Below are 16,754 nucleotides of genomic sequence, written 5' to 3' on the forward strand. Positions count from 1 at the left end.
TCGGCGTCCTGGTGCGCGCTCGGCGGCCACTGCGAGGACGCTCGGCGTCCACTGGTGAGTGCGTCCATCCGAGCGTCCTGTTTCAAGCCGATCATCCAAATAAGCGTGCAGAAAAGCGTCACGCTCCTGACAGGCATCAAAACAAGCGAGAAGAAATGAAAACTGCTTCTTTTTCCTATTTCTTGGTGGAAAGAAGTACACGTGATCAGGCAACTTTCGCCTTCTTACTTCTCACTGAAACACTAACGAGGGAGAAGGGGACGTGAAGCGTCCTCTTCTATAAAGCTTCTAGAGGGCGCGAGTCCTTCCGAGAGCTCCAACCCTTGTGCGGGGGAGGACGCCTCGGAGGACGAGAAGCAATCCTTCAGGATTCGTGCATGGTGCACGCACTTTGGTCAGTCTGGGGATTTTCATCAGAACTGCCGAAGGCAAGCCAGATCGGTGGGGGGTTCCCTGTAACCCTCCTTCGGCTTTCGACTGCCCTCTCCCTGGTTCTGGGAGTTCGACAGAGGTCTAGACCTAGAGGCGTTATAAGGCCGATCTGACGCACCCTCCACTACACAAGGGGCACTGTCACTGCACTTAGCCACTTTCACTATTGCTCTCTAAAGCAAACACTTCGATTCTAAGTTACGAATCGAAATAGTATAATAGAAAGGGCAATAACCAATCTCTACAGACACTGTTTTAGGGCCCGAAGGCAACATTACAGGGTTAGGCGTAACAAAAACAGAAGTAGAACTCTTCACAACAATGAAGGAGAGCGATCACCTCTCGCAGACATAGTCATAACCCGTAGGCCATACTACAGCATTAGGCAAAATAAAAGTCTACCGGAAGGTTAGCAGTATCACTACCCTGACTTTCGTAATTGATTAATAGCGTACATACTAAACAAACTTTTTCCTTACGGAATTAGACACGTTTACTGATTAATTGCGTACATACGAATCATTGCGCCCCCCAAGTGCGGAACTACCGAAGCTTTCGGTAGCCACACCCTATCTTTGCAGACAACACCCTCTGAAACTAGCCTAACTAGATTCAGATATCTTATGCAAAAATGAATCAAATTCAAATCAATTTAAGATAGCGTATGCCTAGCCACAAATCCAAGTAAATAAATTAAAAGACAATTAGGATACTTAGCGGCAAATGAAGTTTCCAAAATCCTAAGCCGGAGGTACTGAAAAATACAGGTGTTTTCAGTATCCGGTGACAGAAAATTTTATGATAGAAAATGGGAATGGTTCCTGATACCCGCCTCCCAGCGGCGGGAATGGGTAACTAACCACCTGGGCCGACCACTGGCGTGTGTCGGAAGTTTTTTAAATTCTGTCGGACTTCAGAAAATACAGCTATATATATACCTGCCAGGTAAGTGTCATGCATAAAAAGGGGATTTCCCAATAAATTTAAAGAAATGATAAAATATGTAAACAATCAAATGCAATACAGAAAAGTCTTAATTGAGCCAGTGTTCGGTGCGCCAAGTGAGATGGTCTAGTTGAACAATATATTAACAAAACAGTAAATGAAAGAACAAAGCTTATCACAATAAAATTTAGCACAAATGAATAACAAAATTATTCGTCATTGCGGTGATACCACGCTAACCTAAGGGGGCGTTTATGTTTTTTGAGGGATAATGAATGAATGATTTTAAGTTGTCGTGCGTCGTGGTATTATTGAGAGAGAAGAGACAGTAAAATCTTTACTATATGTATGTAAAAGTAGTACCAATTCACATAAAAATAAAATATTTCACAATAAATTTAACAAAATGATAAAATATGAAAACAATCAAATGCAATACAGAAAAGTCTTAATGAGCCAGTGTTCGGTGTACTGAGTGAGAGAGTCTAGTTGAACAATATTAACAAAACAGTAAATGAAAGAACAGTTTTTTAACAATAAAATTTAGCACAAATGATTAACAAAATCATTTTGTCATTGCGGTGATACACAGCTAACTTGAGGTAGAGGGAGGAGCGGTTATATTTTTTACGAATAATGAATGAATGATTTTAAGTTATCATGTGTCATGGTATTGTTGAAGACAGAGCTGTAATATATGGCCTCTGGTTGAGGAGAGAAGAGACAGTAAATCTTTACTATAATTATTGTATATCAAAGCAGTACCAATTCACATAAAAAAATAAAATGTTATTTCACAATAAATTTAACATAATGATAAAGTGAAAACAAATGCAATACAGTAAAAAAAAAAAAAAAAAAAAAGCTTTCCCGTGTCGTGTTCGGTGAACTGAAGAGAGAGAAGGAGAAAGAGAGAGAGAAGAGAGAGAGGAGAGATAGAGAGAGAGAAGAGAGAGAGAGAACAGCTCTGCTTCCCATTGACTTATCAGCTGATCTAAGATGATTATTCCCCCATTTCTTTCACTTACGCTCTGTCTGCCCAAAATCACTTTTATTTTTGTTACAGTAAAATACCAATCTAGTGACAATTGCTTTTTACGATTGTTTTACTACTGTAAAAGTAGCTCAACTCTGTAATAAACAAACTCGCACTGCTTTCAGCTTCTGCATGCCTTCGATTGTTTGTTTAATTGGCTTCCTTGTGAAAAGTTATTTTATTTCTTTCCTTTCCTTTTGCTTATTCTTGACTTATACTTATTTGTTTGCAAATCCTTGTTTGTTTTAAAAGTCTGGCGTCTGCCAACAGTAAGTTGATGTATTGTGGGCATAATTAATCTCTTTGGTGCACTTAAGATCCAAGTGTAAACACGCTGATTACTCTCTCTCTCTCTAACCAATTGTTTACTCTAAAGCCTAAAACCTAAAAAAAATTATTTTCTTCTACTGTTTGCAACACAATTAATGAAAAAGTTTAAAATAGATTACTGTGTTATTTACAGCCATAAACTGTAAAATTCTGTAGTCTTATGAATTTCTATCTTACTATCAGTTGAAGACTGGTTAAGGACAACGATAGATTTAGATAACTTACAAAATAAATACAGATTAGCCAGCCAGTTTCATTCCCTTCATTTGGTAGCTCTTCAGAATTCCCTTGAATATGCGAGGCTGGGGATGCTCTTTAGCTTCTCTACCACCACCCAAGCATATACCTTCATTCTGGTCACCTGAAAATTGGTTTAACCTTGCCTGCTGATTGGAATATGCTTCTTGAGCTGTCTTCAAAGCCTGGGCTTTCATAGCCTCACTGAAATATGAAATGATATATAGCAGAAATAACACAATACCATAACATTCCTTACAGCCTAATGAAAAATCATTATCATCATAATAAAAGTACTTTAACAGGTGACCACAAGGTTCCAATTCTAAGCTAAAAGTTGTTACTGTATACATACGACAATAAATGTATTTTTAAGTTTTGAAAAATGGAACAGAAAACTTTTGTTTTTAAACATATTCAGTCAGAATATGTAAGGAATTCTTTTGTTACTCATAACCAATAACAGAATGGCACAGAGTTTTTCTTAAGTCTTGAGAATGTGATTCATACTAAAATGTATGAATAACAAAAGTTAACAAGGAATAATAAACTTAATTTACACCTGTATGTGATATTTCCAAAATCAAAATTCAAACATATGCACAAACCGTGCACCATTAATTTTTTCAACCCACTTTTGAGAAAAATGTTAAAACAACCACTAATGCTGAATGTAATAATTTTTATTATTCTTCACATTTTATTAATTTTATCATATACCCAACTGCCAAATACACTCCAAAAAAATTCAGAATTTCAAAACTTTACTCAAATCTTCACACTTTCCACTAGAGTCCTACATTAAAAAGTTCAGCTGGACTCCTAAAATGACTTTTCAACAATAAAATAGTTTTATATATACTTACAAAGTAATTACAAGGCAATTGGTTTCATTTATTTGCAGCAGCTTAGATTCAAATTTTGTGGTAGCGACACCAATGTTGTGTATAGGTGACCAGTATCACCCCCTCAAGAGAGGGTTAGGAACACTGAGCAGACAAATCCTCATTCCATTTATGCTTACGTCCATCAGAGGGGAGGAGGGAGGGCTCCGATAATGGAATTACTTGGCAAGTATGTATATAAAAAACTTTATTTCACTAATAAAACTACAAACCATCCACTAAGTATTTTGGGTGCTCTGGGTACTTTATAACTCCCCTCCCCAAAATTTGACACTTCACTACGAGGTGACAATGCAGTACGAGAAAATCCTATGCTTCCTTCCATGATACATGCCAGTAACTAAAACTTGCCAGATACTGCCAAAAAATTCGAAAACTGTTTAAACTTCCTGAGAATTATGAGAAATGAAGAACAATCATACTAACAGGGGGTTGACTGTCGAATAGACATAAGGAATATATAGTGCTTGAAAGCTAATGAGGTAGAGGCTATTCCAACATCTTTATTGTTTACTAGTAGGAAAATGCTTCTACTAATTCCAAGCATGCCTCGGAAGATAAAGTCCATTAGGAAAAAAGGAGATGATGCTCAAATCAGAGAATGAGAGGACTCTTGCCATAACACCCTGGGTTAGTGGATGGCCCAGGACTTCTGGCTTTTTCTGGCACCAAGTTGCAGCTGCTGCCAAGAGTTCCAATCGGAGGAAGAAACTAGCTCTTGCCATTACACCATAGGTTCTAGATGGACTTTGAACCTGAATATTCAATAGAGCTTGTCCACAACCCAGCAGGTTCAGGGATTATGATACAGGCCAGAACAGGGATAAGTAGACAACGTAACTTGGGGAGGACTCTGGCCAGCGCTCCTGCTGTCAGTCCAGAAAATTAGGACTTCCAACAACCTTGCAAGAAAGTCTAGATCCAATGAGGTACTAAAGTGAGGGAAGACAAAAAAACAACTGTCTTGCTCCATTGAAATAAAAGCCAATTTCCACCTTGACAGATGCTTGGGATGACTATGAAATCCAAAGAGGAAGCCCCTCGTTTAGCATGTCAACAATTCTGATCCAGAAGTTTTGTCTTAGGGTAGACTTGGTCCCTTTTTCAATGGAAACTGATGCACAAAACAGGACAACAGTGTGTTCTTAAAATTCAGGTGCCAAACCAATAAGGAACTGGCGTCAGACAACGCAGGTTGGCACCGGTAGCTTGAAAGCTGGTGCCAGGCAGACAGGTGGAAGCACTTATTTAACTGAACCTTGTAAACACTGGACACTAGACACTGGGATCTCAGCCCCCAACTGGGGGCTCGGCACCGACAGGGTGCTTGGATCCCTCAGATCCACTGGATGCACAGATCCCTCGGATCCCACTGGATGCATGGGTCTCTTAGATCCAACAGAATGCATGGATCCCTTAGATTCAACTGGACGCTTGGATTCATCAGATCCCTCTGGACATTTAGATCCACCGGATCCCAGTGTTATACCTGGATCTCCCTGGATGCTCGGATCCTGTTGGCCACTCCGATCTCGTTAGGTGCTTGGATCTCACTGGGCACAGAGACCATGCCGGGTGCTATGATCCACAGGGTGCTCGGATCCACTGGGAGCTTGGATCCACTGCAAACCGCAGCTCAACCAAGAAGCAACTATCTGGGGGGTAAACCCCTTCGGACTCGCATGGACCAACAGCATGTCTCTTCCCAGGTTTAGAGTAATCTGACAGGGACTGGGTTTAGGATATCCGATATGGCTGGAAAGCCACTCCACTACACATACCGATACCTGGGAATGGCAACAGGCTTGAATGAGGTCTGACAGGGACCTCCGTCTAGGAGCATCGAGGAATGAGTAGCCACCTCCTCCACTGTACAATACTTCACTATCAAAAGGTTAACATCTGCTAACCCAAACACAAGAATGGCAATGGTATGGGAAGGAAGCAAGGGAGCCACATGCACTGGTTAAGCACTTTCATGTACAGATCTTGGCTACTGAGAGCGTCCTCTGTAAAGCCCATCACAGCTAAATTTCTCTTCTGCTACATTGTACCCTTTCACTTAATTCTGGAAAAGAAAGGGTGAAAAGCATTTAAATTTACTGTGAATTTGCCATAGTAGCAAACAAATGACTGCAAACTAAGAAACTAAACAATGAAAAACCAATTTGCAAGAAGTGCCTTGCAGAAATGTATTTCATTAGTATGATTATTATCAAAATTGTTTTGGTAGTGAAGCAATGTTTATACAATGTTTCCATTATTATCACTACAGTGGTACCTCGAGATACGAAAGGCTCAACTTACGAAAAACTCGAGATACGAAAGCCAATGCGAAAAATTTAACGGCTCTACATACGAAAAGTTTTCAAGATACGAAAGGTTTCTGAAAGTCCGAGATTCGCCCGGATAACAATTTTGAAACTCGCGCCGCGCGCCGCCACCTTAGTACCAGTAGACTCGCCACCATCCTCCTGCTCTCCCATTGGTTCCTGATGCTAGTCACCACCATGAAATCCTTCTCTCCTATTGGACAGCATCCCTCCCATCATGCATCTTATACGTATACGTGGTGGCGTACCTATCTCGGCCTCTTCGTATCAACATCTTTATCGTAAGCACACGGCATTCGTTTGGTCCAACAATTTCGTTTAGTAACGTAAATTCATTAGTGATTTCGTTGCAGTACTATTATCGTGTTGTGCGAAAACTTTATTGTGTAACTTATACGTAAATTACGTACAAGATAACGTAGTCATGGGTCCCAAGAAAGTTAAAATTCATGGAAAGAAGCGCATGCTCTCTTTGGAGACAAAGATGGAGATCATCAAGAAGTACGAAGCTGGTAAGCGATTGAGTGTGATCGCAAAGGAATACGGCCATAATCTGTCGACAATAGGCACCATCCTTAAACAGAAGGATGCCATCAAAGCAGCTACACCGTCGAAGGGCATCACTATTTTGTCCAGCAAGAGGACCCACGTGCACGACGAGATGGAACGGCTGCTCCTCGTCTGGATAAAAGACAAAGAAATTGCTGGCGATACGGTAACGGAGACAGCAATCGTCCACAAGGCCAGCGCTATTTTCGGTGATTTAATTGGTGCAGGCGGAAGACGACGGAGGGAAGGGGAGGGACTTCAACGCAAACCCCAGAGTTCAAGGCTTCGCTATGGCCTGGGTTTCGAGAAATTTTCCAGTTAAACAAGACTAGCATCCATTCGGTGGTGCGTCATGGGGAGGCTGCCAGCTCGGACACGAAAGCAGCTGAAGCATTTAAGAAAACTTTCGACGAGATGATGACCAAGGAAGGCTACAGTTCTCAGCAAGTCTTCAATTGTGATGAGACTGGTCTTTTTTAGTAAAAAATGCCTCATCGGACGTACATCACGGAGGAAGAGAAGAAGCTACCCGGGCATAAGCCTATGAAAGACAGGCTTACGCTGCACTTTGTTCAAACGCCAGTGGGGATTGCAAGGTGAAGCCCTACGGTGTATCATTCCGAGACTCCTCGAGCTTCAAGGCCCACAAAAGTGCTGAAGGAGAAGCTTCCAGTGATGTGGAGGGCTAATGCAAAAGCCTGGGTAACGAGGCTTTTGTTCACCGAGTGGGTAAATCTGTGTTTCGGCCCGCCAGTGAAGAAATTTTTGGAAGAGAAGTGCCTCCCCCTGAAATGTCTGCTGGTGTTGGACAATGCCCCTCCCCACCCTCCTGGCCTTGAGGAAGATATCCTAGCGGAGTATTCCTTCGTCAAGATTCTTTTTCTTCCGCCCAACACCACCCCTCTCCTCCAGCCCATGGACCAGCAAGTGATAGAAAACTTTAAGAAGCTGTACACAAAACATCTTTTCAAGAGATGTTTCGACATCACCGATACCACAAACCTCACCTTGCGTCAATTTTGGAAGGAGCATTTCGACATCGTCATTTGCATCCGACTCATCGACCAAGCTTGGCAGGAGGTTTCGAGGCAAACCTTGAATTCCTTGTGGAGGAAACTCTGGCCTGATGCCGTATCCGCCTGAGACTTCGAGGGATTCGACGTGGGCGAAGCTGGTGCTGCAGAGTCAGAAACAGTTGACGATCCCGAAACTGTTTTGGAACCAGATCTTGACGAGATCGTTGCACTCGGCAAGTCCATGGGGCTGGTCGTCGACGAGGATGATATCAACGACCTTCTCGAGGAGCACCAAGAGGAGCTTGCGACGGATGACCTGAAGGAGTTGGAGGCCATGCAACATAACGTCGTTCAAGAGGAGTTCTTCTAGCGCGCGCAAGGAAGAGGAGGAGGAGCCTATGACAACGGCAGAAATTAAGGATGTTCTAGCCGCTTTTCATAAAGTGCAACCGTTTATCGAAAAAAAGACACCCCGAAAAGGCTCACACAGGTCGTATGCTTGCGCAGTTCGATGACGTTTGCCTGAGTCATTTCAGGAACATGTGAAAAGTAGGCAGAAGCAATCTTCCTTGGATCGTTATCTTTTAAAGAGGCCTTCAGCATTAGCAGGAGTAAGCAAAAAGGAAGAACCAAGTGATAAAAAACAGAAAGTTTAAAGCAAAAAGGAAGAACGAAGTGATGAAAAACAGAAGTTAAAAAAAAAAAAATTTAATTTTTAGTTTTTTGTAAAGTTAAGTGTTACAGTTTTGTTAATGTGTTTCGTAAATTTTAGTTTTATAGCTTTCCTTAAATTTTTTTTGTGTTTTCGTAAAGTTAAGTTAAGTGTACGAACGTACGTACGTTATCTGCCGTTTGTCCTCCTCCTCCTCTGCCGCCACTTTCGGAGATAGCCTCACTCGAAAGGTAAGCTTCCACATTTTACGTTACAGTAATAATATTTCTTGTACACTAATATACACTTTATTTACAGGTTTTGCTATTATTAAGTTACGTATTGAATGGTCCAAATTGTTGTAGTATTTCATTGTTTATAGGTCAATTTAGCTTTATTATGAAATTTACTGGGGTGTTTTTGGAGGGCTTGGAACGGATTAGCCATTTTACATGTAAAATGTTGTCCAAGATACGAAAACCTCATGATACGAAAGGCGCCTCGGAACGGATTAATTTCGTATCTCGACGTACTACTGTACTTGTAATTATGTTGTTGCATTACTCTTTGTAAAGATGAATTAAACAATAGATTGTAAAATCCCTACTGAAGCAGTATTCAATACCAGATCAGAAACAAACTTAAATATCAGTTCGACAACAAACCAATGTTCACGTTATAGTAGCCTGCCCCTTGCCAAAGGGTAGTTAATCAAATAACTGCACTTTTGCTGAAAAAGCAAAAGATTGATATACTACACTTCATTTAGAATCAACAAAGGAAGGGAAAAACTCAGCCTGAAGCTTTCAGCTGACGCTACTCTACTTTTGGCTTGAATACAGACGACGGATTAAATAACTGGAAAAAAATAAACTGCTGCCAACACCCGATTTTATCTGCAGGAGTCACACAAACAGAATGAGGATTGTCTGCCGAGTCATTCCTAAACCTCTCATTTGGAGGTGATACTGGTCCCCTACACACAACATCGGTGTCACCACTGCAAAATTTGAACCTAAGCTGCTGCAATAAATTAAACTAATAGTTATGTAATTACTTGGTAAGTTATATAAAAAAAGCTCATTATACTTTCAATACAATGCAAAGTTCCACCTACTCAGTGAAACAAAAGCTCCTACCATTCTTGGTTATTTCTAAAGGATTAGCTCTGAGATGTCACCTTAATCATTACCATCTTTCAATATGAGAAAATTTATAAGAATGATATAATTCAAATAAAAAATAACTTACCAATCATAATCATCAGCCGAGGAAGAAGGCATAGGACCATCATCTTCTAACTGCTTCAGAATATTATTTGTATCCTCATCATCTAGTGAGGAAGATCCCATTTTGTTCTTCATAAAATGTGCATAGAGCTCAGGTAAGGTTATCAAGAAATTCACTTTACGTTGCTGTCTCTTCACCTGAAATGTACCATGAGAAGCAAGCTCAGCCTAATTTTATAGTTTTGCAATTTCAAAAGTGAACCATACAGTACAAACAACAGATTGCTACCAAAAGCTTACATTGTCAACTAAAAAACAAAAAAATGTGAACTTCTATATCAGGAATGATAAAACCTTTCACAATCTCAAAAGTAACACAAGAGAAATATGGCAGAGTAGAGCAAAACAGCTATTACAAAATACTCATAGTAGCATACTGAAATGGAGAAAAAAATCCAGCTATGTATGGGCACATACATATTTTAAAAATAAATCTCTAAGAGAACTTTCAGGAATCTGTTCAATTCCCCTTTTGAAAAGGGGGATTGAAAAGATTCTCAAAAGCTCTCAGTAGAGATTTACTTTTAAATATATATGTATACCCAAAACAGCTATTGTTAATGAGACCTGTCTGTTCATATCTTTTTACATCATAACTCCATTCCAATTTCTTAATATTTAGGAATCTGGAAATTGAACTCTTACAATCTAGCACTCTTGTGAATCTGACACTAAACAGCATGATAAAAAAGTGAATATTAACATAACATATATATCACTACAGCTTCAGAACTCCAAAAACATTTAAGTGTATATCAATAAAAGAGTCTACCATTCAGCAATTTGTAGGACATCTCATATGTGTTTCAACAGAAAAAATGTTTTTAAGCTTAAAAACCTATATAAAATGCACATTAAAAATGTAACCTCCCCACTTGCCTCCAAAATTTCCTTATCCATTTTCCTCTGTTCTTCAGCTTCCCTTTCTGCTCTTCGATTCTGCTCCTTCAGAATTCTGTCAAACTTTTTCCATTCTGCCTGCATTGTTCGTGTAAGACGTTTCAGCATCCACACTTTATCCTTGACACTTTTCTGACTCTGAAATTTATTTCAGCAATAAAAAAATGGTCAACTGTCACCTGCAAATACAGTTGCTTGTTGGCCTTTGATTTGTTTAAAATATAACCAAACTCCTGAGTCCAATTACAGTTCAGTTATTTTACTAAAAAATAACTTCTACACTACAAAATTACATGTTAGCAATATGACATTTTTATATTAAAACTTCTTTTTTATATACTTACCAAGTAATTACATAGCTATACATTCCACTTATATGGCAGCTTGAATTTAAAATTTCACGGGTAACACTTCAAACTACATATTGTGTAGACGACCAGTTCCACACACTAGCGGGAAAATAGGAAGGACTGTAAACAGAAAGCTCAGTTTGTTCATGAAATATGTCCATCAGCAGGGAGGATGGTGGGCTACGATTCTGTAATTACTTGGTAAGTATATATAAAGCTTATTTCATTAGAAAAATGTCGTTTTTGTATATGTAACTTACCAAGTAATTATATAGCTGATTCCCTCATCAACAGGAGCCAGAATAAATGGACATATACTACTCCAAAATATTAAGATGTGTAATAAATTGTAGTAGAAAACTTGCTATCATTGAATAAGATGCTTTTCGTTTCCTTACCAGTTAAGAGACCTACTGAGACACTGCTTATGGTTGGTGCTCATCTCAACCTGTAGTGGTGTGGCAGCATAGCCAAGTGTCACCTACTACATACCTAAGTGGGAACTTTCCAGCACATATTTTATGTCCAAATGTTAGTAAAGCATGATAGGTGCCTGCCCTTGCCCTGGGAGCAGCACCAAATTACAACAACCATACAACATTACCACCTACACTGAGATAAAACCACAACCCATCCACTAAAAGTGGTGGGTGCTTCAGGTGCATTGCACCCCCTGGCTCTGCAAAACTCGACATCTTATTACAAGATGAAGAGATAATAGGAAAAATCCTATGTTTCCTTCCGCTATACCATGCCAGTCACTAGGGATGGTATGAACACTCATTTAACCCTTAAACGCCGAGCCGGTATTTCCGAAAGTGTCTCCCGTATGCCAGCAACATTCGGGAGTGAGCGCCAAATCAGAATTTTTTTTTCTTCAAAAAATCACAGCACGCTTAGTTTTTAAGATGAAGAGTTCATTTTTGGCTCCTTTATTTGTCATTGCCTGAAGTTTAGTATGCAACCATCAGAAATGAAAAAAATATCATTATCATTTATAAATATTGGAATATATGACAGTGCCAAAAACAAATTTCATATATACTGTAATTGTATACAAATTGTAAAATGATCAAAGCAACACAGAGAAAATATTATCACAATAAATCAAAATATTGTGCTAGAGACTTCACGTTTGTTGCAAAATAAAGGTAGATTGAATATTACTAGACTGTAAGTGTTGTAGCTTACAATTGTGTTTTTCGACCATTTCGGTCGAGTTAAAGTTGACCAAAGGTCAAATTTTTTCTATTTATCAAGATTTATATGAAAATATTTAAAAACTGATAAAAGCTACAACCATGAGTTATTTTTTGTTATATTCTACATGAAATTGCACACATTTTCATATATAAAACTTTATGTAACGGCTAATATAAAACGGTGCAAACATTACGAAAATTGGACAAAAAAATTTCTGATTTTTTCGGCAGCGTTACCGCGTGGACGTAAGGAAAAAAAAAGTTTTTTTTTTTTTTCAAAAATTCACCATAAATCAAAATATTGTGCTAGAGACCTCCAATTTGTTGCAAAATGAAGGTAAATGATTGATTATTACTAGAATGTAAGAGTTTTAGCTTACAATTGCGTTTTTCTACCATTTCGGTCGAGTTAAAGTTGACTGAATGTTGAAATTTTGGCACTTATCGTTATTTATATGAAAATATTTCAAAACTGATAAAAGCTACAACCATGGGTTATTTTTCATTGTATTCTACATGAAATTGTGCAAATTTTCATATATAAAACTTTAGGTAACAGCTTATATAAAACGATGCAAACATTACGACAATCGGACGAAAAAATTTATGATTTTTTCGGAAGAGTTACCGCATGGACATAAGGAAAAAGTTTTTTTTTTCAAAAATTCATCATAAATCGAAATATTGTGCTAGAGACTTCCAATTTGGTGCAAAATAAAGGTAAATAATTGAATATTACTAGAACGTAAGAGTTTTAGCTTACAATTGCGTTTTTTTACCATTTCGGTTGAGTCAAAGTTGACTGATGGTTAAAATTTTGGCACATCGTTATTTATATGAAAATATTTCAAAACTGATAAAAGCTACAACAATGGATTGTTTTTGTAGTATTCTACATGAAATTGTGCACATTTTCATATATAAAACTAAATGTAACAGCTAATATAAAACGGTGCAAACATTAAGACAATCTGACGAAAAAATTTCTGATTTGTCGGAAGTTACCGCGCGGACGTAAGGAAAAACTTTTTTTTTCAAAAATTCACCATAAATCGAAATATTGTGCTAGAGACTTCCAATTTGTTGCAAAATAAAGGTAAATGATTGAATATTACTAGAATGTAAGAGTTTTAGCTTACAATTGTGTTTTTTTACCATTTCGGTTGAGTCAAAATTGACCGAATGTTGAAATTTTGGCACATCGTTATTTATATAAAAATATTTCAAAACTGATAAAAGCTACAACCATGGGTTGTTTTTTGTTGTATTCTACATGAAATTGTGCATATTTTCATATATAAATCTTTATGTAATAGCTAATGCAAAACGGTGCAAACATTATGACAATCGGACAAAAAAATGTCTGATTTTTTCGTAAGAGTTACCGTGCGGACGTAAGGAAAGTTTTTTTTCAAAAATTCACCATAAATTGAAATATTGTGGCAGAGACTTCCAATTTGTTGCAAAATAAAAGTAAATGATTGAATATTACTAGAATGTAAGAGTTTTAGCTTACAATTGCGTTTTTTTACCATTTCGGTCGAGTCAAAATTGACCGAAGGTTGAAATTTTGGCACATCGTTATTTATATAAAAATATTTCAAAACTGATAAAAGCTACAACCATGAGTTGTTTTTTGTTGTATTCTACATTAAATTGTGCATATTTTCATATATAAATCTTTATGTAATAGCTAATACAAAACGGTGCAAACATTATGACAATCGGACGAAAATTTTCTGATTTTTTCGGAAGAGTTACCGTGTGGACGTAAGGAAAGTTTTTTAAAAAATTCACCATAAATCGAAATATAGTGCTAGAAACTTCCAATTTGTTGCAAAATAAAAGTAAATGATTGAATATCACTAGAATATAAGAGTTTTAGCTTACAATGGCATTTTTTCACCATTTCAGTAGAATCAAAATTGACCAAGGTTTAAATTTTGGCACTTTTTGTTATTTATATGAAAATATTTCAAAACTGATAAAAGCTACAACCATGAGTTGTTTTTTGTTGTATTCTACATGAAATTGTGCATATTTTCATGCATAAAACTTTATGTAACGGCTAATATAAAACGGTGCAAACATTACGACAATCGGACGAAAAAATTTATGATTTTTTCGGAAGAGTTACCGCGCAGACGCAAGGAAAAAGTTTTTTCAAAAATTCATCATAAATCGAAATATTGTGCTAGGGACTTCCAATTTATTGCAAAATGAAGGTAAATGATTGAATATTACTAGCATATAAGATTTTTAGCTTACAATTGCGTTTTTTGACTATTTCGGTTGAGTCAAAATTGACTGAAGGTTGAAATTTTGGCACTTATCGTTATTCATATAAAAATATTTCAAAACCGATAAAAGCTACAACCATGGGTTATTTTTTGTTGTATTCTACATGAAATTGCGCACATTTTCATATATAAAACTCTGTAACGGCTAATATAAAATGGTGCAAAAATTATGTCAAAGTGACAAAATAATCTCTGAGATGTGTCGCTGATGCTATTTAGTGCAAGAAGAAAGAAATTCCCGCATGCGCGCCTGGATAACGCTTGTAAACAAAACAACAGCTTGATCCGTGAATTCCCAGCATCCCTCAAGGTGCATGATTCAAAAGTTTTTGCCAAGTAGGCCTATAACTATTTTTCTGTGAATTTAAAAAAAAAAAATTTGCGTCGACGTTTCATAAGTCTATTAAGCATCCAACAGACAATTTTCGTCGATGTTTAATTCGTCCAATAGGCATTTAAGGGTTAACTTTCATAAAATTATTGAAAAACGAAGAATGATTACATTCCCAGAAGTTCGAAGGCAAAATAGATGTACGAGGTGTAAAAAGTATGTAATGTAAACTAAGGGGGTAGAGGTTACTCCAACATCCTTAGCTTTACTTAGAAGAAGGCCAACTGCTTTCCTAATTATGAGTGTGCCTCATGGTAAAAGTCCATAAATGTAATACCTTCTAGTCAGTGGATGAAATAGATCTTGCCATATCGGTATATGAAACGGCTGGTTCTCTGAACACTTCAAATGGACAGAGACCTCCCTATTCTCCCACAGAGCTGGAAGCCCTTTGGAAGCTCGGAGAACGATCTGGTGTAAGGCTGTAGCTGGTGACCCAGAAGCGCTGCATGCCAGTCGAGCTAGGAGCTCAAGACTGGTGGGCACACATGGGAGTCATGAAAATCCAAAAGCTGTAGCTGGACAGAGGGTTTTCTTTTCATCAGAGCCAATGATATCTACTAATTCCAAAGGGAGAGAGGATGGATCTAGAGCTTGAATGTGACCCCTTTATCGTTAAAGATCCCAGGGTTGAAGAGGAAAAAGTCTCTTCCTTACTTGGACATGGCAAAGACAGGATAAAGTCATCAACGCTGGGTTCCTGTGCAGAATCAATTAGTTAAGCCTAGTCCACTACCTTTCAGAGTATGAAACATATACAACTCCTTAGGTACACAAGAGAAATCCGAAAATGGCCATAAAATTCTCGATGGGGATTCCTGAAGGTCAATGAATAAGCCTTTGTCCTGGGCTAAAAGAAGCGTCTTGTAAAGGTCCTCCGTGCATTGGTTTCTGACGTGGAACGAAGAAGCCAATTGTCTAAGTAAAGGGTGATGTATATGGCCTCTGATGTAGCCATCCTGCCAGAGGAGCTAGTACTTGCGTGAAGATTGTGGTGCCATCAACAATCCAAAGCAAAGCGCTTGAAACTGGAAGACCCAGTCCTGGGAGATGAATCTTAGGTACTTCCTCGAGTTCGGGTGTATGTATAGGGACGTGGAAGTATATATCCTGCATGTCTATTGAGACCATCCAGTCTCCTTGCTGCATGGGTACAAGAATGGAATGACTGCATTCCATTCTGAGTTTTGTTTTCTGTATGAAGACATTCAGAGAGCTGACATCCAGGACTGGTCTCCATCCACAGGAAACCTTGGGGACTACCAACAGGCAATTGTAGAACCCCTATGAGGACAGTTCCTCTGCGAGGCCCGAAAACCTCTCTAAGCCTATAGAATAGGCTGTCAAGGCTATGGGTTCATATACTAGAGGAGGTTTTACCTTGAAGAAGATAAAATACTCTACCTTGAATACTTGCATGATCCACTCTTTGCCTCCTCTCTTGCTCCACTTCTCCCAAAACAGCTGGAGTGCATATACTGGTACATGGAGGATTTGAACCTCATTTCTTAGCTGTAAACAAAGTTGATTTACCACTGAAGGAAGATTGATCCTAGGACGTCTTGAGGAATGAATTAAGAGATCTTGGGTCAATTTCTTGTGTAGTTGAGAACCAATATCAAGTACTGTTGACTGTGGGAGCAAGAAGTCTTTAACTAAAGGAGAAAAGGGGAGTGCCCATTTCTGTCTTAAGGTCACTCCTCAAGAGGTGTAAAAGCACTATAATTCTCTTTTCTTTAACACTCCCATAGTGAAAAGTGAAGCTACCTAAGAGCGGGCATTCTTGGATTTGCATGCCACTGTGCCCAAATTCAGTCTTAAAAACTAACCACTACAAAAACCTTGAACAGGTTACAAAACAATTGGTTGATCTCAGCTAAAGAAAAA

The 16,754-nt window shown here is 38.3% G+C and overlaps 2 protein-coding genes across 6 annotated transcripts in view; both read right to left on the reverse strand.

The window, feature by feature from the left end:
• The window catches only part of LOC135207996 (serine-arginine protein 55-like), a 332,296-nt gene that overhangs the window by 188,811 nt on the left and 126,731 nt on the right, over positions 1-16,754 (reverse strand). The window lies entirely within an intron of this gene.
• LOC135207734 (chromatin-remodeling ATPase INO80-like) overlaps positions 2,983-16,754 on the reverse strand; it is a 75,092-nt gene continuing 61,320 nt past the window's right edge. Inside the window, exons 7-9 of the mRNA XM_064239560.1 lie at positions 10,604-10,762; positions 9,687-9,862; positions 2,983-3,184 (exon numbers count right to left, since the gene is read on the reverse strand). Of these exons, the coding sequence (XP_064095630.1) occupies positions 2,983-3,184; positions 9,687-9,862; positions 10,604-10,762 (537 nt within the window). The remainder of the gene's footprint in view (positions 3,185-9,686; positions 9,863-10,603; positions 10,763-16,754) is intronic.

The sequence above is a fragment of the Macrobrachium nipponense genome, chromosome 34 (genome assembly GCF_015104395.2).
Source record: "Macrobrachium nipponense isolate FS-2020 chromosome 34, ASM1510439v2, whole genome shotgun sequence".
Taxonomy (NCBI): domain Eukaryota; kingdom Metazoa; phylum Arthropoda; class Malacostraca; order Decapoda; family Palaemonidae; genus Macrobrachium; species Macrobrachium nipponense.